The sequence below is a fragment of the Vulpes vulpes genome, chromosome 2 (genome assembly GCF_048418805.1).
Source record: "Vulpes vulpes isolate BD-2025 chromosome 2, VulVul3, whole genome shotgun sequence".
NCBI lineage: Eukaryota > Metazoa > Chordata > Mammalia > Carnivora > Canidae > Vulpes > Vulpes vulpes.
Window position 1 is genome coordinate 41167857 of NC_132781.1, and position 26116 is coordinate 41193972.

The following is a 26116-nucleotide window of genomic DNA, read 5'->3' on the forward strand; positions in this document are numbered from 1 at the left end:
ATAAATAAATAAACAAACAAACAAACAAATAAATAAATAAATAGATAAATAAGTAAATAAATAAATAAATAAATAAATAAAATCTTTTTTAAAAAAAAATGACATCCAAAGTCCTAGGGCCTTAAGCTGGGACTCCAGGCCACCTCTAGCTGTTTCCTCTACCTGAAATGGCCCCTTCCTCACCCCATCCCTGCCACTCCCCGAGCACAGGTCCATCCTGACGTGTCCTTTAGGATGTCCCTGAAAAGCTGGCTCTGGCCCCAGGCTTGATCCCTTTGAGACTAGGGATTAGCTCTTAGCTCTGCATCCCAAGCCCAGACTAAGGGGTTCAGGGACTTCTTAGGATTCATGTTAAAATGTAACCAGGGTATTTTGGAGGCCTGATCTTTTATAACCACACCCTGGTGGGGAAGAAGGAATGGACTTTGGTTCTGGAGACCTGGGTCCTCTCTCCACGGGCTGGGTGACCTGTGTCCTAGTTTCCCAATCTGTGACATGGAAGTGTCCAGAAAGCCTTTGAGGTGTCGGAAGATATACTACAAGCAAGTGCTCAAGAACGCTAGTGCCTTTCCCCCTGTGGGCTGGAGGAAGGTGAGTTCCAGCCTCTCCTATACTAGGAGAGGTTGATGGAAACGTATTGGTCAACTGGCCATTTGGCATGTTTCTGGCAGAGCTAAGACTCAGACTTCACTGTTCCCAAATCCATGCTTCTCCCTGCACAGGCAAGGAATCAGAGCCGATGTAACTCCACCTAGAGCCAGGTTCCCTCACAGCTCAGCATGCTGCAGGGAGCTACAGATGGGGACTCTCAGGAACCAGGCTCTGGTCTGCTTTTTCCACTTGGGGCAGCCTGGGGCTTCTCATCACAGCACATGGGGATAGGAAGTGGCTCACAGAGGAAGGGCCAAGCTCCAGAGCAAGAACGGGTGGGCACGTTACCTCATCGCGAGAGGCTGTGTCTATTTCTGCAGCCAGAGACTGGGCTTTGGTCTGGGTGGCAAAGAGGTTCTTTGCTTCATAGAGGCTGAGGCTCAAGATCTGTCCATTCAAGTCATCATTCTGATCTCGCAGCTTATGATTCTCCTGTGGAACAGGACAAAGGCAGTGTCAGCCCCAAGAAGTGTCCAGAACCCACTTCTTGGCATTCACAGTCTCCTGACTCCCACCAGGACCCTCCCCTCAGAGCTAGCCCCTCTTGGCTAGCTCAAGATACCCAGAAATGATGTGGCCTCTACCAGGCTCAGGGGGAAGGCCTCGGTCTCGGGAGGTCCTGGGGACCTGAGGAGGAGTTATAGGCCCACTCAGGAGCACTAACTTTCCAGATAGGGGCAGGGCTCCTGGCCATCCCTTCCTCCTTGAGGGTGGGTGAGCCAGCAGAGGAGCTCCTGAAGTCCCATGTGGGGACCCTGCCCACTGGGTGGCTCCTTTTTCAACACCAGTGCTCCATACAAGTGATGCTCTGGGGTCCCTGGGCTGGCAGGCTGGCTCTGGGCTCCTCCTGTACCTAGGTTCAGGATCCTGCTCTGGGAGAACTCTTTCCAGGGACAGTTTTGCTCCCGAGTATGGGTGGCCCCACGGTGCCCTGCCCAGACCCCATGTGCCAGCACCATGGGCTAACTTTTGCCCAAAGTCTCCTAATTGCTCAAACCTTGGACTTTGGGTGCCCTGTCATGAATGAGAAAGAGCCGGGGTTTTAGGACTGCTGTGGGATGCTGGTGAAGCCAGCTCAGGGGTATAATCTATACAGCAGTTTCCTGCCCCCCTGGGGTCAGGCTAGGCTGAGTGGGGGCTCCACTTGCCATCACTGCCCCGCTTGGTCTCTGCCCCTCCTGATCCTGTTCCCCAGTCATGGAAGTGCTCCTGGGAACCATCTGAAATGGAACCTTGGGCTCGGGATCTGCTTCTGGGAGAACCCAACACAGCGAGACAGCGCTGTGCAGCTGGGCGGGGTGGGGTCTCATTCGCCAGCCCATCACCAAGGACAGCAGAGTGGTGTCTATTTCTTCTCATGGCCTCCAAGCAGAGCCCCTGGGGCTCGCAGCAGACGCGGCCTGGAGGCCTAGAGGCAGGCAGGCCACCTTGCCAAGCAGGGAGGTAGGGCCGAGCAGCCCCGATGGTCAGGGCGGTCGAGGGGAGCAGACAGGAGCAGACGGGACTGCGTGTGGGAGGGCGGTGCTCCAGCCCTCGGCCCCTCAAAGACCCATCCTGCGGGGCCCGAGGCTCCGAGGCCTACCTGCTTGAGCCGCTTGACCTCATGCTCCAGCTCCACCTCGCGGGCCCTGGTATTGAACTCGCCCAGGCCAGAGGACGAGCTGCGACCCCTGCCCGGCCGCTCGCAGTCCAGCTTGAACATCTGCAGGTGCTCCAGCTCCTTTCGCAAGTCCTCGATGAGCTGCATGGGAGAGAGGCGGGCTGGGGGACGGCTGGGGGAGCAGGGCTGCGGGACGAAGCCCTGGTGCCTCCACCCCCGACCCCCCAGCCCGGGGACCCACCTCCTGCGTCGCCTCCCGCTCCTTCTGGAACTCAAGGCGGTTCTGCCGCAGCTTGTCCATCACGCGCTTGTACAGATCCGTCTCATCCTTGAGCCGCAGGCTCGTGTCCTCCAGCCGGTCGGACATGCGCTGCCGCTCCTGGAGGCGGGGGCACCGGGGGCACCGGCGGCACCGGGGGCACCGAGTCAGGGAGGAGAGCTCCCAGAGAGGCTCACCCTGCCCCGGGACCCGGTGTGGGGCTGGGAATCCAGACAGCCCCCTGGACGGGGCCCTCTGAGTCACTGCTTAAGGAAGCAGCCAGGTCCCTTGTGATTCTAGAAACACAGCTAAAAGAGGTGAGGCCTCTGAAGTCCTCCAGCGGTGCCAGATGAAACCTGAATCAGGTGCAGCCAAACGAAAGCTAACCTCCTTCTCTTTGGTTTATTATTGTTTTCTTCCATTATATAAGAAAATATATTCACAATAAGAAAAATTTGGAAAATCAGAAATATAGAAAGACAAATTACTATTCATATTTTATTGCTTTTTGTTCTTAAGGCAATTTTTAAATGATTTCATTTATTTATTTGAGAGAGAGAAAAAACTTGCAGGAGCAGAGGGAGAAGCAGACTGCCCGCTGAGCAAGTAGCTGGATGCAGGACTCGATCCCAGGACCCCAAGATCATGACCTGAGCTAAAGGCAGATGCTTAACCTACTGAGCCACCAAGGTGCCCCTAGGGCAATAATATTAGAATTTCAGAAACTAGCAACTAAGGGTCTTTGTGGACAACACTGCCTCTCTGTGGATTCAGCTCCAGATCCAAGTCTGAGAGACGCTGCGACCTGCCGCTCACCTCATCCAGCTTCTCTGTCTGTGCCTTGAGCCGGGTCACTGTTGTTCTGAGCTCCACATTTTCCTCCTCTAGCTGCTGCACTCTAGGGGGAAGGAGAAAGACCAAAATGTCAGCAATGGAGGTGATCTTACAATAGACAGACAATCTGCAGCGATCTTCTGCTGCCTGGAGGAGGAAAGATGCCAGAAAGCAACAGAGAGCGAGAGACCAAGAGAATATGAATAGTTGTTCCAGATGGTAACACAGCTTTGAGCTTCCTGTCATCCGAGGCAAAATGGTAAAAACAATGAATCACCATCCTTATGTTTTTGATAAAAGGAAACATTCATTTGTGAATAAGAACATGGGATTCTTTTTGCACGTATCCTTAGAGCCTCAAACAACAGAGGGGAGGTTTTCCTGCTAAATAGTCTTCCTGTGGCTCCTGTGGCTGGGCCCTCCTATTAGAACTCACACTGGTAAACCAATGACAATATTTGCTTTCTCTCCCTGGCATCTCCCCCCAGGCTCTTTGCTTGGCTCTCCCGGCAGCCACCTCTGACACCCACGGGGATTGGTTCTGGTGGTCATAATCCTCTGTGTTAGTGTTCACAGGATGCTGTCCTAATGGATTCCAGGAGGAGACACAGCCCAGGTACCCAGGTTGCCTTAAGTGACCCAAGAAGAGGGCAGGGGAGCTGGGCTGTCAGTGGCACCAGAATAGTGTAGGGTCATTTCTCCACTGACTCCTACAGAACATTCCCTCTCCTTTGCACTTAACACTTTCTTCCTGGAGCGATGGCCTCCTGACCTCCACTGCCCTCTGGGCTCCCCAGGAGCACAGGGGTAGCTGTCCTCTCTGCCAGGGAGAGGTAGCTTGCGGGTGGCCTTCCTGGCCTGTAGTGAGGGCAGTCCTGGGACTTTTCATGGTCTTTACCTATGCGTACTACTCTGATATGCAGCATCTCTGCTGCCCTCATAGTCACTCGACGGGGCAGGAAGGGAGGGATGACGGATGGGGAAAGTAGGGCCCAGGAAATGACACGGTAGGTCCAAAGTCATGGAGCTGAAGGGTGACCAACCCAGATTCCCAGGCCAATACTCCTCTCTCTGCTGGCCTCAGCTTCCAACAGCTATCCCTGCAGCCCAAAAGCCCAAAGGAAACCAGGCCCTGCTTTTCCATTGACCTTGGTCCCGGGGAACCAGGGTCCACACATCCAAGTGTTCAGGGTTGGGAGAATCTGACAGCAGGGGGAGCCCCGAGCCTGGACATTAGACCCACTGTTCTTCCACCTGTTCTCTCGTTGATAGACAGGAGTGTTATTTCCAGGTGTACCTAGTATGAGCAATGCTACTACGATGATTCTGTTATATACTTCCTGGCAAACGTGTTCAGCTGCTCAGGGATCAAGAGGAGAACTGTTAGAACGGAGGGCTTTACTCCGGGCTCAGCATTCCATCTATACAATGGGGACCATGCCTGTCCCATAGGCCCCAACTAGGAGTGGAGGGTGCAGCCGTGGGCAGAGGGCTCTGCGGGGAGGCTGTCCCTGGCAGGGGCCCACCTGGTGTTGAGCAGCTCGATCTCCGTGCTCTTCTCTCTCTCCAGCTTGCTATAGGCTTCACGGTGTCGTCGTGCCTCCTCCTCCAGGGCCTGCTCAGCCATGGTCTCCTGATCTTTCACCATCTCCTCCAGCTCATGCACCCTGAGGAGAGGGGTACGCACGCCAGTCCAGGGCCAGCTCTCATGGATGGTGTCTTCCTGCCCTAACCCTGGCTGCAACTACTAACAGCCCTGAGACCCTGGCTCAGCAATAGCTGGGCTGTGGGAAGTGGCAGCATGTTCGCCAGGCCTGTGGGTCAGCAGCTTCAACAGATGAATTAGGGACACCCCAGCATGGAAGGAGAGGTGGATCAGGCAAGCATGCCAGGAGGACCTGGCGGTTGGTCCAGAGGCGAGCAGGGCTCCACCGAGAAGGTGGCATTCCCAGGCCAGGCACAGGGAAGGATGGCAAGCCCTGCCATGGCTGCATGAAGCAGTCCTCAGGCCTCGGCTTCTCCTCCTGCTCTCCTGCCTGGCCACCACCCCTCTGACCAGTAATTCAGCTATGGGAGCCTTGATTCCAGAAACAGGCAAGTCCTTGGATAGTGACCCAGAGTGTGCCAGACCCAGGAAAGGGCCAGGTCCTTCTAGCAGCCTAGGTGGCATATCAGTCTAGGGCACATTTCAAGGTAATAGTCCCTCCAGGAGGCTGACTTTCTAGGGTGCATAACAGAACCCATCCTTGGGCCCTATAACATTGAGGACCAGACCCTGGGTGAGGATCAGTTTACTGAGTTTCATGCCAACCCGTGAGGACCCCTACACCCTACATACACTACCTCACCGCAGTCGTGGTCAGTGGGCCTCTGTCAGAATGAGGGGCAGCAATGCCTGGACCCTTTCACTAGCAGAGGTGCAAATCCCCGACTCACATCAGCCTCTCCCTCTACAGAGCTTCTCCCCAGAAGGGGCGTCAGACTATCATCATTGTCAGTCAGAGAAATAGGGGACTCCTGCCTTTAGGCTTGCCCTGGTGCTGCAGACCTGGAGGTCAAGGTCAAGCTCCAACCCATTTCTGAGTTCCCAGAGACCAGTTCCCCCTGCCATCCTGCATGGGCAGGGCCACATAGCAAGGGGCTGAAGCATCCCAGCATCTAGAGAGGAGGGGCAAGACGTGTAGGTGACCACCCCCTGCTTTTCTCAGGGGCCCTTACAACAGAGACTGCCATCTGTTCCCCAGTCACAGCCAGGCTCTCCCTCAACTTCCACCCCACCCCCGCTGAGCCAGCCCCCTGGCCCCAACCTGTGCACCAGCTGTGTGTTCTCCTGCTTCAGTTTGCTTTTCAGGTCTCCGTTGGTCAGGCTGTCATTCTCTAGTTCGGTCACCTTTTTTTCCAGGAAGCTCACCTGCAAGCAGGAGGCAGAGGGGGTGGGGGTGAAGGGGCCTCTGAGTTCACAGGACAGAGAAGCAGAAACTGTGGAACGGATGGCCAGGCCCTCCAAGTGTCTGTACATGAAGGGTGGTGAGGGCAGGGGTGTGTGTGCTCACATTATAAGGGCCACCCATCCCCACCTCCTGGGACAAAGACGGTCTCCGTCTCCCAGGTCCCCAGACAGCTGCTGGAACACTCCCCACCACCCCCAGGGGCATGCACCCATCAAGCCCCACCTCTGCCCAGCCAGGACCCACCTTCTCGGTGATGTCATTGTCACAAGAGTCAATGCTGTCTCGGAACAGGTCCTCGGTGCTACCATCGCTGCTACTGAAGTTGCTGCTATGCATGAGCTGCCTGAAAGGGGTTGGAGCGGGGGTGGAGGGCTATAGAGGCCGGCCTCTGGGAACTGGGATCCAGAGCAGGCTATGCACTGACAGGGGACTAGGAACCCAGCCATGGAGGCTGTCCTCACCCAGTCAGGGGAGGAGAGTTGCCTGACCTCTGAACTCAAGAGATCATCTGGTTCAGGATGGTAGATGGGCTGCTATACCCTTCCAGAGCCCTGGCAGATATGGCCAATCCATCACGGCTCTGCCTTGCTGCTCAGTACCCCTCTTCATGCCAGTGTTCTAGCCAGTAACTACCCAGTGACCAGAGTGGGCACATGAACCCCCCCGACCACCTCCCTCCAGCTGTAAACCTGCCCAGTGAAGACAGACTGGCCCCACAGTGCTGGCAGAGGGTCCTCTCGAGGCCTCCCAGCAAGACTCAATCCCCTCCAGCAAACCAGCTCCTCCTGCATCTCTGGGGACGGTGGGAACGGGCAAAGGGAAGGAGGCCCACCCAGACTCAACAGGGCAGCCGGCTGGGTGGGTCTACAAACAGGCCAACATTGGCCGAGGGAACTCTTGCTAGAGGCAAAACCCAGCTACCATTCTCCAGAGGCTCCCACTTCCTGCTCCCTGCCAGGCAGCAGCCATGTGTCTGCCAACGGGCTGTCCTGTCCCAGTTCTGCTCCTGAGCCAGGGCCTGGGCACTTGCCGGCAGCTCCCAGGGCCCAGGGCATAGACCTAGGCCAGCCTACAGGAGAAGCTGGATCCTGAGATCCAGGGTGGGATCCTTGGAAGTGAGCTGTGCAGGATATAACCTGGAGCCAAGTGACCAGCTCCAATGGAGCACCCTCGTGCCCAACCTCAGTCAGCAGGAACCCCGGGAGGCACTGGTACAGCTGCTAGTCCCAGAGAGCAGGGAGCGGCCCCACAGCCATGAGATGGGCTGTGTCTCCCTGGGTGTCCCAGGTGTGCCTGCTTGAAGCTGAAACAGCCAGGGGCTTGGGCGAGGCCAACTGCTCCTGGCCCTTCTTTTTCAGAAGTAGACCTCATCTGGCTGCTCTGCCTGCACTTGTGGGATTCTTCATTCCCCCAAGGGGGTGCCTTACCGTCCGAAAGCTGTGCTAGAGATCTTCCGGTTAGGGCTAGAGAGAGGGAGAGAGAGAGAGAGAGAGAGAGAAAGGACAGTCATTGAACAGAGGGGGCTCCAGTACACTCCTTACTCTGCTGTGGCTGCAAGAGACCTGAGTGCACCATGGAGCTTTGTCCCACCCACTGCAGGTGGGCCCTGAGTAGAAGCCCCAAGTAATCAGCTTGGCTCTGAGTAGAAGCACCTTGATTTTCCCATTGCAGAAAAATGCAAGCTCCCCGGGATCAATCCCACTCTAACAGTGCTCTCACTTGCCACGACAGAATGGGGCCACCTCACCTGCAGCTTCCTCTTCTGGGTACCCCCCGCCCCACCTAGCCCTGGTCTCCCATCCCTCTGCTGGGTCCTGGGGACTCACCTGTTGGCCTTCAGGTTTTTCAGCCGGGCTTCCAAGTCATTCAGCAGGTTGATTTTCTTGCAACACTGAGAGCAGTAAACATCCAGCAATTCACTGTTGTAGGTGTGCCGCATTTTCCTTGGGGTCTGCCCCGCACTGATTGAGGAGAGAAAAGAAATCACCTCCTGCTCTCCAGTCTGGTCCATCCTGCTGAGCTTGTTTTACAAGATTCTGCAATACACGTGAACCTTTTGTACGTGCATTTAGGGGCAGATGAAGTAGAAACACAGCAACAGATCTTCCCTCCCTCAAAACCCTCAGAGAATAAGCCAATGAACAGTACCCATTTCACAGATACAGCAGCTGAAAGCTAATGGCAGAGTAAGTCATGACTAGGTCTGTAGGTCACCTGGAAGGACCCTTCAACACCAAGGTGCTAGGGAGCAAGACAATGAAGACCCCAGAGTCTGCAGCCCCCCACGTGGGTTAATTCTGATTCTTCCTCAAGATAGGAGGAGAGATAAAAAATTCTAGACCCCGACCAGAGTGCCGAGGCAGCACCCCCAAACCCCTGGAGCAGAACCCATGTAGCTGAGGACTCCGCCCTCTGAACCCCCACCCCAGGATGAGCTTCGGTTGGTTCCACCACTTTTCCTTGTACCCCAAATGCCATTCAAGACCACGGGGCCACCTGGAAGACACTGAAGATCCCAGGTCTGAGTAGACATTGGTCCTGGTCTCGTCATCGGGGCAGGGGCTGCTGGGGGCACAGTCCACATCGTCCCCCTCCCCATAGTCTTCAAACTGCTCCTCGTTGCTGATAAGCGAGGTGGTGGAGTGTGTGGAGAGGTCTGACGTGGTCATGGATGGAGCATGGCCCAGGGACCTGGGTGTCAGAGGAGGAGAGAAGGCGGCCGTTAACGCAGCCTCGTTCACAGCTCGTACTGGCGAGACCAGCCAGCCTTCCTGGAGGTCAGTCGGTGCCAGAGATCAGAAGCCTAGTTGAGTTTGCGCTTCCTGACCTGGTGAGTACACTTTGGGGACCTCATCCTAAGGGAAACCTTTTGCCACAGAAACGGTTCCTACACGAGAGATGTCCAAACCAGCGATTCTCTAGAGCAGCAAAGCACCGCTTAGCACCTAATGGTTTCCCTGCATTAACTCACCATAAATCATAATAACTTATGTATATAAGATTATATATTCTACATTGCTAATACTAGCAAATTAAGTGATCAAATTACAGTTGCAAAATTATAACATGGATTAGGAAATAAAATGATCAAATTATGGATTATCGAAATGTTGAAAGGTCTGTAAAAAAAATACTAGCAATCCTATGGGAAAATTAGTACGAATTAAAAGTTACATGTGAAAACTTAAGTTATAGAAAGTAAAAGGGGTCTACAGGATAAGAAAAGTAGGGCATGAAAATATTTCTGTGGTGGCAGGGCTGGGGTCTGGGTGGTGGGATTATAGTAGGTTGGTTATTCCCCTCCATCCTCCCCATTTTTCTACCTTTCTCACATTCTGTTTAATTGGCTGGGACTCTAATAAGAAATGAAGTTTTAAAATAAATAACAGCGAGCTGCCAGGTGAGGCACTTCTCCTGATTTACAGAGGGGACTTCTAGTCCAGAAAAGCCTCTCTACAAAGAATGTGGGTCAGAGAGCCTAGGCCTCTCTCGGGGGCCCCTGCGGTATGACCTGTGACCGTGTCAGGGGCTGGCTGACCCGGCCTGCAGCCTGAGAAGGAAGCATAGCTCATCACCTGCCAAAACAGATCTTCCCTTTAGTTGTCGTGAGGTCATGTCTGCATGGTGCCACTCATAAATGATGGTTTTTCTGAACTACTAAGCCTCCACACTCCCAGCTGGGCCACCTGGCCAGGTGGCAAGAAGCAGGAAACCAGTTAAGGCAGTAATTCTCAAACTGTGCCCTTGAGGGATCCCAGTCTCTATCTGAAAATCAGAGTGTTGATGATAGGGCATAAGAGAGCACCCTCCTGGTACCTCCACCCTGTGTTTTGTTTTGTTTTTAAACTTACTTATTTGTCCTCAGGTTCCTTAGAGCCTTGGGTGGAATTCATCATACCCCTCAGCTCTTTCTCCTACACATTTTACTACAAGCCAGCCCTGCTGGGTGCCTCTTGGTGATGGGTCCCCAAAACGCAATGTGAATGACCAAGTGGCAAAATGGTGAGCCAGAGGGTTAACAGGTCTGTGGTCCCTGACCACAGATGTCCTTGGTGACTAGTCATAGTATCACTCACAGACTGCTCCCAAGACACACCCGGATGAACAACTCCAAAGACCCCACTGAGAACAGCTGGACTTCCAGAGGCCCTGGAGTCTGAGAAGCCCTGCACTGAGAAAATGTATAGGAAATTATATTTTTAAGGTCAAAAAAATGATTAAAAATTGACAATTTCATATGGTCAAACTGACACTAGACCCCCTCTCCCACCCTCTCCAAATCTCTGGGGTGGCCATGACCACCACTTTCTGATATGTGGCGCTCCAGACTAGTTTTAACTCACTTGTCTTCTGGCAGGAACAGGCCCCCGAGCCCTCCATCCTTCTCTTCAGCAAGCGACCCCTCCAGGCTCTGGGTGCTCTCCATCGGGCTGTCCGTGTCTGACTCTGGGGGGCCTTCAGCAGGGGCCAGTGTCATAGCCTCCTCCTCGTCCTCGGGGAAGAAGCCGGGGCCCCTGGGGAGGAGCTCGCCATCAGCGAAGGTAGGTCCTGGCACCTCGCTGCCCTGGGAAAGACAGAGAGGCACCCCATGAGTGGGGCTGGGTCCCCGGGGCTTAGCACATCTCATCAGACTTCAAGGATGTCAGCAGGGATTGGGGAGCAGGGGAACCCAGACCCCAGGACCTTGAGGGTAACAATACCTGGCAGGTGATCTGTCTTGGATCTCTCACAATGACTGTCTCATGAGAGCCCCACAGAGCCAGAACCCTAGGACAGCCATCCATGGAGAAGGGCCACAGGCAGGCCAGCTATGTCGCTCAAGGCACCTGGACAGCTTGTCAGGGTCTGCGTCACAGTCTGCACAGGCAGCCGAATGGCTCCATGACTGAGCTAAGGGCAGAGCCGTAACAGATGGCCACCAGGAATGACGACCCCGACAGAGCAGAGCTGGATGCAGCAGGGTATGGGGATATCCCATAGCACAGAATCTCCCTCCGTGATTCGAGGCATGTCAAATAGCCTCTGTGAACCGCAGTTCCCTCCTCGGTAAATTGAGAGGGACGATGGACTAACAGGATCACGGAGTCTCCGGGGAGGACCTCAACCAATCAATCCTGGCCACAAGACACGGTGCCAGCCCGGGAGGGACAGTCTGCTGTGCCCCTCACAGCCATGCTGAAGAGGAGGACACGAGGTCCTTCGATTCTGAGCTTGGGGTGGGTCCCCAGTGCCCAGCACACGGCCCACCACAATGTCAGTTCGGGACAAATGTTTGCTTGGCCTTTTTGCTGAGACCACCTGACAGGTTAAGGGCTCTGGCCTTATTCAGAGTTTACCTCGTCTGAGAGGCAGCTCCTGACAAACCACTTCTTGGGGCTTCCACCTGCACCTGTCCAAGATGAGAAGCCTTTCCCCAGGCTCTTTGGGGTGCTCCCTGGCGAGGGCTAGTAGAGCCTTCCACGACAGGGGGTTCCTGCAGCCCCAGGACTGCAAGACAGGCAACAGAACAAAGCCTGTGAAGAGCCTCCAGGCACCTCAGACAAGGACAGGACCAGGGACATCCAGGGAAGGTGGTCAGCGACAGGCGTGGCTGGGCCCACCTGGAAGGGTGCAGTCCCCGGTGCTGGTGGCGGGCAGGCAGCCCTCCTGGGGCTCCCTCCCCACCAAGACTTCCTGGCAGTTAGTGGGCTTGGCTCCTGCCTGTGCCATCACTTGGCCGAGCACTGGATGGATTGGCAAGTCGGCACCACGCAGCCAGGCGCCCCAACTGTGGAGGCCCAGGGGCCATGTAATTAAAACCACTCCCAGTGTTCGCACAGCGCTTTCCACCTTGAGGCCACTCATCTGCCCCACATGGCTCCCAACCTCACAGGACCCTGCACCCTGAGCAAGCTCTTCCTCTGCAAGCCCGAAGCTGCAGCCCAGGAGAAACAACGCAAAACCAACGTTAACGGAGCAGCCGCCAAGTTCTGGAGACAGAGCTGAGAGTCCGTGCAGAATCTTCTCCGGGCTTACGACAGCTTCAGAACAGCGATCCTTCTCCCCAGTTAATGAACAAGGGAGTTGAGGCTCAGAAAGTAGCCCCCCAGAAGTCTGGCCAGCAGGCGGAGGGCCACCTACCTCCACCCGCCCCCTGCTTAGTTCCATTTATCAGTGACGCGACCCACACTTCATGGGATTTTCAATCTCATGGTGACAACGAGAAGATTGCGCATCACAGGAACATATTAGGAAGTATGAAGCCTGCCTGGGCCTTCTGTCCCTGCTGCCCGCTTCCCACCCGCGCCGGGAAGCTGCCTGGGCCAGTGTGCGGACCCTGGAGAAACCAGGCAGGAGGAAGACAGCCCACCCAGGAGAGCAGGGCACCTGGCCGGGCAACGCATGTGCTCTGTTCCTTCCTCTGCAAGCTTTTTGCCTTCTCAGCCACAAAGGCAGGGCTAGCACTTGCTAGGAATGCTTGCTTTGTGGCTTATAGGAGTCCTTGGCCACTTCCGGTTCTCAAAGCCCCATCAGTTGGGTCTCCTTCCCCCCACCCCCGCCCCGCACCCCGTAGGTGAGGTGACTTGCCTGGGGCTACACGGGAATTGGTGGCAGGGTGGGACTGAACTGTGAGCCACCAGTTCCTACCCTCTCCTCAAAGCTTGGCCAGCACGGGGTCCTGAGGAGGCTGCTGCCCCCCCACCTACAAGTTTGCAGGAGGCAAGCAGGGCATCAAGGAGCGACCAGTAGCCATGCTCCCCGGGTGTCCGGCCTGGGCTGTGTCTGATTCATGTTTGTCTCCTTGGAGACTGAGACATAGAGGCCCAGTTTTTGCCGGGCATGATGCCCAGAGACACCCAACTCACTATATGCAGGTGGGGACCACGACCCCATCTCACCTGATGCCCCAGAGCAACATACCCACTTCTGACAGCTGGACCAAAAGGAAAGAATGGCCTGGCTCAGCCATGACTCTGACTGGGCAGAGTCCACATGTGCCTGGTCCTTCATGATTGACACAGCAGCCGGTCTGTCTCCCGCACATATCTCCATCCAGCTCTGACACCAGCCCCGGGAGAGCCAGAGGACGTGTACGGGGCAGCGATGAAGGAGTCACAGTCCTAGTCTGACATGTGGGGAAGATGGGGCTCAGGGTGGGCAGGGACTGGCCTGGAACTTCCCTGCTACCCAGCGCCCTGCGCACACGTAGAGCCAGGCTCTGGACATGCACCGCTTGCTACACACACACACACACACACACACACACACTCACTCACTCTCAACATACAGCCTTTTCTCTTAAGATCAGCTGCCTTCCCACATTAACACCTTTCCATTCAATACACTGTTGTTTGCCCAAAGCAAGTTAAAATTTTTATAACTTCAAAACCATTTTTAGTAGTTTCCCCCTAAATTCAAATAATATCAAAACAGCTGTAAGTAACTATACGCCCTGGTTGGCCTGGGACAGTACTGGTTTGGCATTTGTCCAGGAGAGAAGTGGCCCTGCTATCCCTGCTCCATTCCTCTGGACCCTCTGGTAAAGGGAAGGGTGTAGCACCAGGCCTGGGAGGGGTGCTGTTGGAAGTGACGATGGCCTGCTCTGATCCCAAACACCTCAGGAAGGGAGGCAAAGCACGGCAGCTGCTGGAAGGTGCTAGAAGGCTACTACTCATTGGTTTGGAGACTAGGAAGTATGCCCTCCTCAAGAGGCTGGGCCTGGGGAAGTATCCAAGACCAAGGTTTTCTAGAGAGATCGAGGGCTGAGGCTGAGAAAACAGGCCCTATCCAGCTACTCTGGCAGGGCAGGCCTGTATCATCAGTGTCCCCTCTCCTCACCCCTACCCGGTCTCCAGCTGGACTGGATGCAGCTGGCCCTGGCTAGAAGAGGGAGCCCAGAGGCACACAGCCTGCCTGTGGGAGCACCTCTCCAGTGAGAGCGCCTTTACCCACCAGCAGGCTCCACAGTCACCCTTCCTCTGTAGGAAGCTGGCACAGGCTGAATTCAAAAGCTGGTTTAAAAAAAAAAAAAGAAATACCCATGGTGGGAGAGGGCATCCCAGCATCAGAGGGGCCAACCATGTCCCTCTGTCCACATGCCCAGAGGGGGTGTGGCAGGGTTCAGACACGATGACTTTATTTGGTCCTCCCCATCACCTGGCCCTAGTGGGATGCCACCTCCAAGTCACACATACCACCTATTTCATTTCCATGGCAGCGAGAGCACAGACTCCAAGGGACCCCACTTGCACATTCCCTGAGAGAAGGAATACCCTAGGGGCGCCTGGGTGGCTCAGTGGTTGAGCATCTGCCTTTGGTTCAGGGCGTGATCCCGGGTCCAGGGATGAAGTCCTGCACTGGGCTCCCCTTAAGGAGCCTGCTTCTCCCTTTGCCTATGTCTCTGCCTCTTTCTCTGTGTCTCAAATAAATAAATAAAATCCGAAGAAGAAGAAGAAGAAGAAGAAGAAGAAGAAGAAGAAGAAGGAGGAGGGGGAGAGGAGGAAGAGGAGGAGGAGGAGGAGGAGGAGAGGAGGAGGAGGAGGAGGAGGAGGCTAAAGGGGTAACCCTGGAGATGTCTGCATCTGAAACCCCAACAGTCGGCACTGTGGGGAGCATATGGCAGGTGATTGGCAGGTATCTGTGGAAGCAAACTACCCCGCAGAATGGGGAGCTGGGAGGAGCCCACTGTGGCAACCCCGAGGCCCAGGTGCCCATGTGGCTTGCTCACAGGCCACCATGCAACCCTGGAGGAGTTGTTCAACCTCTAGACCTCATCTAAAAACAGGGATGGAAATACCCACTGGCAAGACTGCCACAGAGAATAGAACAGGGCCTCACACCTCACAGATGCTGGGAACATGGCAGAGAAGAGGTGGGGCAGAGCTGTGTTGAGAGCAAGCTCTGGAGATGGACTGACTGGGTTCAAATCCCAGCTCCACCACTCAGCTTTGCAACCTTAGGTTTATTGGATCCCCCATGCCTCAGTTTCCCCATCTGCAGAAGGGAGTTAAATGTCATCAGGAAACGAGTTCGTACACGTTCTAAGCACACACAGAAAATGGTCAATAAATCTGAGCTATTATTGTCTTCACTGTTGAGAAGACAACCAGGGGTGTCTCCAGGCCCAGTGGCCTCTATCCAGGCCCTGGGACCCTATCCCTTTGACCCCCAGTGACACATCAGGTGGAGGTTGGCTGGGTTGAGCTTCTGGAAGCCTGAAGTTTGCAAGTTCCAGAGATACAGGTGCCTCTTTTCTCCCCACCAGGGCCATCTAATAAGTGTGAGGATGAGATACTGCCTAGGCAAGGGAGTCCAGCAGGCTCTGAGGCTCTGGCTCATCCACCCCCAGGCCTGGCAGTGGCTCCACTTCCCAGCCGGTAACTCAGAGCCAAAGAACAGCTCTGTGGGGACAGGGCTGGGTAAAAATAGCTTGAACGGGCACATCCCAGCTTCCCTCGCAGCCAGGCACCAGCAGGCACACGTGGAACCCCACTGCAGGGAAGGTACTGGGTGGGAGGGGTGGGGGGTGGGCACACACCAAGTCTGGGGCAGGAGAGAAGCCAGGATGCTGTCTGGGTGAGGCTGAGCAGGCTAGGGGGTGAGAGGGGTGTGTGGCGGGGCTGGGGATGAAATCCCTCATCATAAGCCCAGCCAGCCCTCTGCTCAGGAAGAGTGACAACAGGCCTGCTCAAGGCCTTGCTGGGTCTTCCCCACGGGTAGCAGAAGACTAAGGAGCTGACTTGTGGATGCCAGTGCCCCCAGGTCCAGAGAGAGAGGATGGGCTTACCTGGGGCTGGGATCCCCCTACCCGCCACTGCAGCTCCGGCACCCATCCAGGCACGGCAGCAGCGGAGATCAGTAAGCAATCCAGGCTGTACCCACCTCCTGTTTGTGGCGGCCGACTCCTGCACCGAAGCCAGGCCTTGCTCTGCAGGCAGGAGGTCGGTGCTCATCGGTGGCTGATAGGGTTCTGGTTCAACAAAGGGTTCCTCAGATGCCAGTCAAGGGGTGAGGGTGGGAAGAAAGGGGGAGGTAAGTTTCCACACAAGGAGGCTGGTACCTAAGCCTTGACTTCTGAACAGAAAGTAACCATGGCTCAGATACAAGGCCCCAGCTCATCCCCAACAGGGTCAGGGGTAGACACAGGAGCACCAGGTCACCAAGCCATCAGAGTTCATTTATCTCCTGTCCTGGCAAGCCCTGGGGATGGACGGCTTACTGTAAGATGAAAGCCCAAGCATCCCACTCTGACTGAGGAGGCCGATTCAAGAAGACAGAACAGACTGCTGTGTTCTCATCCCCAGGGGCAAGATCAGAGAGTGGTTGGGAGCTCTGTAGTGAACTTCCTTCCCTGGCCCCTGCAGGGAAGTACTTAGTCACCCAGTTTTACAGATGGGAGAAGGGAGGCCCTCGGGCAGACGCGGTTTAGTCCTGGATGGGCCCCTCAGGCTGGCACTGAACAGAAGAGAAAGAGAAAGTAACGCTGGTGTTTCTCAAGGACTCCCATGCCATTTGCATAAGAGCAAAGGCACTCAGATAAGGAGGCCCTGCTAGTGCACGTGCCACCACTGTGGAAGTGGCGGGGAAGCCCTCATGCTCTTCTTTTTGATGTTTTTATTTTTAAATTTTATTTTTAAAGATTTTATTTATTTGAGAGAGAGAGAGTGATTTGAAGGAGCAGGGGGGAGGGGCAGAGGGAGAGGGAGAGGGAGAGGCAAACTCCCTGCTGAGCAGAGAGCCTGGGGCTCTGATCCCATAAGATCATGACCTGAACTAAAGGCAGACACTCAACCACTGAGCCACCCAGGCACCCCCTTTTTGATGTTTTTTTTTTTTTGATGTTTTTAATTGCAACTCTTGAGCTGTCTCTCTCCCCAATCTCACACTCCTCACCCCTCCCCTGACCCCCAACAGACGCTACTGTTAAGGTAGTGTCACAGGAGTGCAAGACAAAGAGAGGGCTTGATGTAGCTCCCAGAAAAACTCAGACATGAGGATGTCCGATAGCCCCCTGGCAGCAAATTTCCAGCAGGGTGGCAGAGCAGAGGGACTGAGTATTAAGGAGGCTAGTATTTCCCCAGGAAGGGGCTGAAGAGAAGAGTCTGAAGCAGACCCTGGTGGTGTCCACCCAGGCACTGGCCAGAGGTCTGCTTGATCTGTATGTCGGGCCTGCCCCAAAGGCCGTGGGGTCCAACTTAGCTGGCATCAGAGATGGAGATCATTCAATGTCCATTCAGATCTAACCAGCGCCCCTTGTCCATGTTCACCCACTACCCTTCTGATCACAGCAAGCTTCCAGGAACGTGCAGGCGTCAGGGAAAGGCGGGCTGCCCAAACTAACTGCCAGAGCACACTTCTCACAATAAATGGATCAGCTGGCCTTCTGCCTCTTCGTGTCCATCTAGGGATAATCTGTGGGAATGGGTGGCACTCAAGCCCCAGGATGAGGGAAGGGCCAACAAGATCTGGCTTTCAAGCCCATTAGGCTTTGGGCCAGATCCTGGACCCCATTGGAAATGCTCATCACAGTGGGGTCAGGCGCTGCACCGGGAGACCCTCCAAGCCCCTCTTCCCACTATGCCACTTCCATTCCAATAACATGTTGAAGCATGTCAAAAGTCAGCACTTAAAAATAAAAATGAATTATTGACATTCTAATGGAGAAAGAAACGGAATAAAAAATGCTTAAGTCATCCAAAAAGAAACATGAAAAAAAGAAGGAAAAAAAGGCCAAAGATCATAACTCAACCATAGTAGCAATGCATTAAATGAAAATGCAATAAACCCAGTATCCCTGAGTAGCTCAGTTGATTAAGCATCTGCCTTCAGCTCAGGTCACAATCACAGGGTCTCGGGATCAAGCCTGCATCAGGCTCTCTCTCCCTCTGCATCTTCCGTGGCTTGCACACTCACTCATACTCTCTGTCTCTTTCTCACTCACTCTTTCTCTCAAATAAATAATAAAATCTTAAAAAAAAAAAAGAAAATGAAATAAACTTTACTATTAAAAAACAAACCCCATCAGACTAGATAGAAACAACAACTATGTGCCATTTACAAGCGACATAGTTTAAACACTAGGACACAGGCCAAAAGTAAAGGAATGACAGGGCACCCAGCTGGCTCAGTGGGTAGAGCATGTGACTCTTGATCTCAGGGTCAGGAGTTCAAGCCCCATGTTGGGCACAGAGCTTACTGTGCCCAAATAAATAAATGAATGCCTAAAGTTGGAGAATTTAACTCATCTCTCGATAACTGATGGAGCAGACAAAAGAATTAGAAGGGAGATGGGAGGTATGAACCACACAAATGAGACCAGACACAAATAGCACAGTGTACCCACATGTAGAATAAAACCATCAGAGCGAAGGTTGATGAGGAACTGGATGCTGGCACAGTACCAAAGAACCACCCTCCACCCTCCAAACACCCTCCACCCCTCAAAATCTCCATTGTGGAGAAAAATCGGCTATTGTCGCTTTATAATCAGTGATCAAGCCCAGCATCGCTAATTGGGAACACTTGGACACTGGCCTCCTGACCGGACTCAAGATGAAGGACACAGCCTCACCCGTCATGTCATCTTAACTAAATACTCAATTCTAATCATGCCTTAAGATCTAACCTCTACCCCCCCAGGAACATGGAAGAAGGAGGAATGAGTTACCGACCACCACAGAGAAATCACCAGGCAGAGGGTATGTGGGGACTTCTACAAGACCACTGCCTGAGCTTCTCAAAAAGGGAAGCTCATAAAGAAGAGAGAAAAGGATCTTCCTAGACCAGTGGTTCTGAGACTTTAACATACATCAGAATCGTACGGGAACTGTGAGCTCAGATGGAATCAGAGCTTCTGAGTCAGTAGGTCTGGGGTTCCTTTCTATAGGTTGAAATAGGTTGGTTTTTTGTTTTGTTTTAAGATTTTATTCATTCATGAGAGACAGAGACAGAGAGAGGGAATGAGAGAGGCAGGCAAAGACACAGGCAGAGGGAGAAGCAGGCTCCATGCAGGGAGCCCGACATGGGACTCAATCCTAGGACTCCAGGATCATGCCCTGGGCCGAAAGTGGCACTAAACCGCTGAGCCACCCAGGCTGCCCTGGTTTTTTGTTTTAAAGGTGCATTTCTAACACATTCTTGGGTGATGCCAACGGTCCCAGGACCACACTGTGAGAACCCTTTTAGATTAATCAAGAAACGCCAAAGCCAAATGTCAACCTTGGTTAGATCCCAGTTCAAACAAACAAGCAAACCACCTCCTAGCTAAAAAGACCTATTGAGGTCCCAGTGGAAGCTAGAATATGGGCTAGATATTGGATAATATTAGGGAATTATGCTTGCTAATTATGCTTGCTAACAGTTATAAGGAAAATAACTGTGAGTTTTGATAATGTCTTGTCTAATTTTCTTTTAAATGGTTTGGGGGGATAGAAGCTACAGAGATAAAGCAAATATGGTAGTGGCACTGGAGAGCAATTGTGGGTGTGCAAATCCTTGCTGGGGCTGTCTTCCTCCCCAGCCAGCTCCACGATGGACTATCCTAGTTGCAGGGGCTGGTTTGGGTTCCACATGAAACACTGTGGGGGTCCTCTCATGTGGCTGATGGAGTCATGTTCACTGAAGGGGCTAGATGGTGGGCTCTGGAACCATGGGGGCTGGGAACCCCCCGTAAAGCAGTGCTTCAGGAAAACTTTGGGGAGTCACGCAGTTTTGGTGGCCATGCCCTCAATAGCTTCCCATAATTGGTTCTTACAAGTCTTATTTTTTTTTCAGCATGTTAGTAGAAAGATATATACATAAAACATGAAAGATGCTTGCCCCAAACTTGCTCAACTGATTAAGGAAAAGCGTAAAATCTCTGACAAGTTTAGCTCCATTTAAAAGGAATGTGCAAAAGCGAAGCCTTCCTTAAAGGATGCTATATCCCAGAGGCCGAAGAAGCAGAAACAGGGAGCCTGGTGGGCCCACATGACTCCACGGGTCAAAACTCCACAAGTTCAATGAGGAGCAGCCTTGGTTCCAAAGGATCAGATCAGACAGCCATGGTAGTTCAGGCTCTAGAAGGTGAACCACGAGTCAGAACATTGGAACCTTTTCTGAATATAGCACTTGGCCAAGAGCTACCCCAATGGGCCTATCATCAACACTGGGCCTTTGCTTGCAGGCAGAGCTGGCTCCTATCCCCTCCACTCAGGGCTCTCCCTGGATGCCAGGCTCTGCTCATACTCCTCTTTCTCCACCCCTTGGAGGATGGTTCCAGAAAACTTTCTGTTATGGGCTGACCTGGGTCCTGTCACCCCCTAAATTCATATGTCGAAGTTCCAACCTCAGTACCTTGGGGTTTGACTGTATTTAGAGACAGGGTCTTTAAAAAGGCAACTACAGGGCAACCCGGGTGGCTCAGCAGTTTTGGCACTGCCTTTGGCTCAGGGTGTGATCCTGGAGACCAGGGATCGAGTTCTGCATTGGGCTCCCTGCATGGAGCCTGCTTCTCCCTTTGCCTGTGTCTCTCATGAATAAATAAATAAAATCTTTAAAAAATAAATAAATAGATTTTTTTAAAAAAGGCAACTACATTAAAATGAGGTTGTCATGGTGGGCCCTAACTCAATCTGACTGGTATCCTATGAGGAGTAGATTAGGACATACCCAGGGGGAAACACACACAGACCATGTGAAGACACAGGGAGAAGACAGCCAATTGCAAGCCAAGGAGAGAGGCCTCAGAAGAAACCAACTCTGTTGACATCCTGATCTTGAGTGTTTAAGCCTCCAGAATTTTGAGAAAATTAATTCCAGTTGTTCAAGCCAGCTCGTCTGTGGTACTAGCTGTTTTGGCAGCCCTCGTCAACTACCACCCTCTCCTTCCCCCACTCAGAAGCCTGTGTGGAGTACCTTAGGCCCCACCTGGCTTTGTCACCCACCTTCCCACCCTGATAATAAAGGCAAATTCCTTCTAGGTCAATTCAACTCAACCTCCAGAGAGAACTACTGAACCTTAGAATCTCATCAAGAGACTTGGGGTTTGTTTTTGTCTCTCCTCAAAAGAAATGGTATCTTCTCTCTCATAACCATTTTGAGATACTGCTATTTCTGGAGACTATTTTGCTGAAGCTGAAGCTTGGTGCATCTATAATTATCAGGATGATGTTTCCTAAACACTATGTATATAAATCTAAGTAGATAATTTCTATTTCTTGTATTCTCTCAATAGTACAGGTATATTTTAACTTTAAAGGAAAGCATATGTGCAGTTCAGCCAGAGACATTTAAAACTGCAAAGGCAATTTTTGTTTGCCCAGGACTGTACTTAGTGTAGTTATAATACAAATGTAAAAGTTAGTTTACCTAAAAAGTGAATGCTTTACAAGAGAAGAGATCGGCAGTTAGCCCTGGAACCACAGGCCCATGCCATGGTCTGATCCTGGGGCAGGCCACCTCTGTGGCCAGGAGCACTCAGTAATTGAGCAGGATATTACCAGTTTCTCCATGCCAGACAGTATTTCTGGTTCCTTGAAATCCAGTGCATATTTCTTCCCTTCGCTGTGGTCAGTTTGGGAAGGAGGGCCCTTACCACTCCTGGGACACGTGGGCACCTTACTCGGCTGAGACACCAGCCTCCCTCAGACATGGCCAGAACTGGAGCCCCCCCATCCCATCCCCTTCAAGGCTGGCTGTCCAGGGTCAGGCAGACACTGAAGCTGAATCTGGCTAAGTGACCAAGGGAAAACCGCAGGGGAGGTGGCCCCAGGGTGAACTTCTGTTCCTGTAGGGACCAAGCCCTTGACGAGTTATGACCATTCTAACAAAGCCCCGGGTCCTGGGTTTGAGTGCCCCAGTGAACCGACGTCCTGAACAGAAAGGATCCAAGGAGGCCATCTACCCTAACCCCTGCCCCCAGAAAGAGCCAACAAGTCTTGATTTTCAAGTGAGAATGTGGACTTCAGAAGCAAACCGTTGGAGATTAGGAAAACAGAACTTAAATTGCTTCCACATCTGGAAGCCGAGCCCAGCAGCCAGCCCCAAGAATTCCAGGCATGTCAGCTGATGGAGAAGCTGTAAGTCAAGGGAGGTGTTTCCTGTGAGCCGAGTTGCTTCCACAAAGCACCTATCCAAATCCACAAGACCTGTCTACATCAAGAAGCGGGGGTGGGGGGGAAGGTGACACAGGACAGCACCTCCCCCAGGGCCCATGTCTGCTTTACCAAGGTGGTCTCATTTTCTTCCCCCAAATCCCCGCAAGTAAATACTGCCTCCTGACAGGTAAGGACCCGGGGTCCGGAGAGTTGAATCCACCTTGCCCCAAAGTCACGATGAGATTTTTCTCTACGGCCCTGTGGTCACACAAAAAGGTAGAGCCACGTGAACCCGAACCAGGAACTCCCGACGTCAAACACCGTGTTGAAATTCTCAAAACCTTTCCCAAGTACACACCGGAAAGCTACAGTTCCCGCCCGCCGTGGGGTCCGTGGCTCAGAAAACCACAGCCAGGTGTCGGGCAATGCAAATGTCAAAGGCGAATTAGCAGGCCACAGGCTGCTAGGGGCACACAACAAGGCCTCTCCTGGCTTTTTGAACAGGCAGCTATTTTGGGCTACAAATTACAGCTTTTAAAGATGTGGCTGTTTGAAGAGAGGGCTTAATTACTCACACAGTCAAGAGTTTGCGGGGCTGGCTCTGGGGGCTCCGTGTTTTCCCAGCACGCCAGGGAGGGCGTGGAGAGGAGCAGCACAGCCAGTGGTGCCCCTGGCCCGCTCCGCTCCGCCCCTCCGGGGGCCCACCAGGCAGGTGGGGCCCCTGCAGGTGAGGGGGGTGAGCTTCCCGGGGGAGGCCGCACCTGCATGGAGCCGGCCAACTGGGGACAGCTGCCCACCTCCCCGCTTCTCTGCACAGAAACCCTCGGGATTGGAAGGCCAAGCAGCGCGCCACGGAGAAGGCAGCTCCTCTGCTCCCCTGCCCCACAGCCCCCCCCAACCTTCGGGCACCTCCCATCGTCCCAGAGCCCCAGCCCAGCAGGCTCCGTTCAGCAACTTCCTTCTATCCTTCCACCTCTGCCAGGCCCAGCTGCTCAGGCTGGGTATCCCGGGGCTGCCGTCTCACCCAGGGGCTCGCTGGAGCATGGCTGGCCAGGGCACTGCTCAGGGGCCCTGAGCTGGGGAGGGGGAGCCGGCCCAGGTCCCTTCCCAGGCTCTCCTCTGGGAGGAACAGGTAAGAGCTCTGGGTCTGACCCTAGCTTGGGGCTCAGAGGGAGGAGGAGCCCACTGGGCATACAAGGCTGCCGAAGGCCCCTGTCAGCGAGCCCATGGGCTCCCCTGTGGCTACAGAACCAGGCCCTGCCTCAGACCAGCACACATAAGCCCTGCCCAGCTGCTCTCAGCCTCGGGACAGGGTACGGCCACTCCCTGTCCCTTGTACCCCAAGCTCTTGTTCAACACAGACACCCCCACGCTTTGGCACACACCGCTTCTTACATCTGGACACAATGTCTCCCCGTGCCACACAGGCCTGTCCCTAGAAAAGCCCCAGAAAGTCACTGTATCTGGGAGGCCAATCCTTCCCCTCCATACATTCCTCCCTCAGGCCAGAATTGAGTTCCGAGAATTCCACAGCCATCTCCAGGCACAAGCGCTGTGAGCCCCTTCTCTGCTCTGGGGATGCTCTCCCTGGGACACTGGGTGAGGCGTCTTCTCCTCACCTCCCCACCCCCGAGAGACCACTTTAAGGGAAGAGGGATTAGCGGGGGTGGGGGGGTGGGGGTGGTGGTGGTGGTGGAATTTCCCACCCAGCCTTGGCACAACTAACCCACGGGGTCTCCTGTCCCTAGTAAGGAGCTGTGTGGTGCCCCAGCTTCCTGGGGGAGCCCAGAGGGGTCACCACACTAGCCAGTACAGGCTCTTCCCAAGCAAATTGTGCCCCAACCCCAGCCCTGTTTCTCTCAGGGCTGGGTAATTTGTCATACCCCTTGCCACATGAAAAAAGACAGAGGTCCACCCTTGTGCCAGAGCCCAAATACACCTCATCAAGGAGGGGGCTGGGAAACCTGACACCATCAACGAAACTGGAAGCTGTGCTACTGCTTTCATCAGGAGCTCAAGAGTGGGAGAGACAGAGGGACCTCTGACGAGAACCCCCTGCGCTGAGAGCCTCCCTCTAGCCAGCCAGCATCTCACTGGCCTGCTCTCAGCTGCTCTCAGCCCCATGTGGCTGTCATCCAGCACCTGAAACCCAGCCCACTGCTCTCTTTGTGAGTGGTCCACGTTGTCAACCTCACACCCCCCACCCCAGGTGCAGAGGTCCTAACAGCTCACCTGATTCCCTCCCAGAGGCTAGCCGTGCTGCCCAACACCTCCTGCTCACACAGGTCCCTGTGCCTTCACCGCTGCAGTTCTCTGCCCTGAGCTCCTCCATCTGTCTCAGGGTATCTACTTGGAGCATTTACTCCCAGGGCCCTAAAGAAACAAAGTACTCTTAAACATCTGAGGTGGTCCAGAGAAGAAAACATCTATGAAGCACCTAGCACGAGCCAGGTATTTTTGTGCATCAACCACCATTCAGAGAAGAAAACTCAGGCTCAGAGAGGTTAAGTAACCTGCAAAAAGTCACAGAGCCAGCAGGGCTGGGATGTGAACAGGTCTGATTTTAATGGAGCAAAAAGGGTACAGAAAGGACTGAACACTCTTGGTGATGGTGGTGTCCAACAGGCAGGGTTGTGCCCCAGAGGCCACAGGCACAGGAGGCAGCAAGGCTGGTGGCACCAGAACGTGGGCTTAAGCTGAAGGGTGCAGGGACCACAGCACACTAGACCACAGACTACTGTCAGCAGTGGCTCCTAGGGCCTGTGCCACCCTGGCCACGAGGCAGAGCTCCCTCCCCTTGCCCACCATGAGGAGCTTCAAAGAGGCTGCACAGGGGAAGAGAGGGGGGCATTTTACAGAAAGGGAGAGGAGAGAGATTGGAAGGAGAATTGCTAAAAGGAAACACATGTGAAAATAAAAACACGGGCACACTGGGAGGAGGAGGGCAGGCAGGAAGGAAGGAAACAATGATGTTTAAGGATTAGAACGGAGTCAAGAAACCCCAATAAATACTATGCCTGTCCCTCTGCTACCTGGGGAAGGCCAGTAACCCGCCCTTTGCCCTCACTATCCCTCTTAGTCCAGCCGGAATGGGGCAGTGTGAGCTTAGATGAGACCCAGCAAGAGAGAGACAGGGAGAGATGCTCACACACGGTCGTGACAACCGTGGAACAAGGATCTGCGTCTGGCAAAGGAAGAATGTGAGGCTCAGGGAGGTTGCTCTACTTGCCCAAGGTCACACAGCTCATGTGCAGTAAAGCCTGAATAGGAGCCCAGGTCAGCCTAGTGTCCAACCTCATTCCCTTGAATCACATCACGGTGAGCGTTCCCTCACCTAATCCTTCCACCACTGCAAGGTGGCTCTGCTCCCTCCCTTGAAGAAACTGGACAAATTACACAAGTTCTCTAGAGGTTACCTAGTTTCAGTGTTTCGTTAAATCCAAGAAGCCTTTGATTTTAAGATGCACTGTTATTCCAAGTACACCAAGAAAGAAACGGCACTGCCGATTAAATTAAAGCACACCAGTGAATGTACAACACATTCCAATTTGAGATGTTAAAACGTGAAAAAAAAAAATGTCTTAGAATCTATAAAATACAGCATGAGTGTAAGTGAGGAGTGAGGATTCAGTCCCAGTGCCTTGGACTGTGTGTGGGACTTGGAGGGTAGATGACAATTGGATGCACGCACATGCACACACACACGCACACCTGGCTGCTGCAAGATCCTTCTTTGCTAATAACCAAAGCAATCTTGCAGATAATC

General features: G+C 53.6%; 1 protein-coding gene across 4 annotated transcripts in view; it reads right to left on the bottom strand.

Moving 5' to 3' along the window:
• Positions 1–26116, bottom strand: part of RAB11FIP4 (RAB11 family interacting protein 4) — a 117707-nt gene that overhangs the window by 6285 nt on the left and 85306 nt on the right. For 3 of the 4 annotated variants that reach the window (XM_072747749.1, XM_072747751.1, XM_072747750.1), the window contains 11 exons: positions 10639–10859; positions 8792–8986; positions 8122–8256; positions 7723–7758; positions 6539–6638; positions 6152–6255; positions 4871–5011; positions 3327–3408; positions 2493–2630; positions 2234–2392; positions 940–1083 (listed from right to left, as the gene is read on the bottom strand). In XM_072747749.1, coding sequence (XP_072603850.1) covers positions 940–1083; positions 2234–2392; positions 2493–2630; positions 3327–3408; positions 4871–5011; positions 6152–6255; positions 6539–6638; positions 7723–7758; positions 8122–8256; positions 8792–8986; positions 10639–10859 — 1455 coding nt within the window. Of the gene's footprint in view, positions 1–939; positions 1084–2233; positions 2393–2492; positions 2631–3326; positions 3409–4870; positions 5012–6151; positions 6256–6538; positions 6639–7722; positions 7759–8121; positions 8257–8791; positions 8987–10638; positions 10860–16156; positions 16264–26116 lie in introns of all 4 variants that reach the window. The other variant, XM_072747752.1, reaches the window with a different exon arrangement.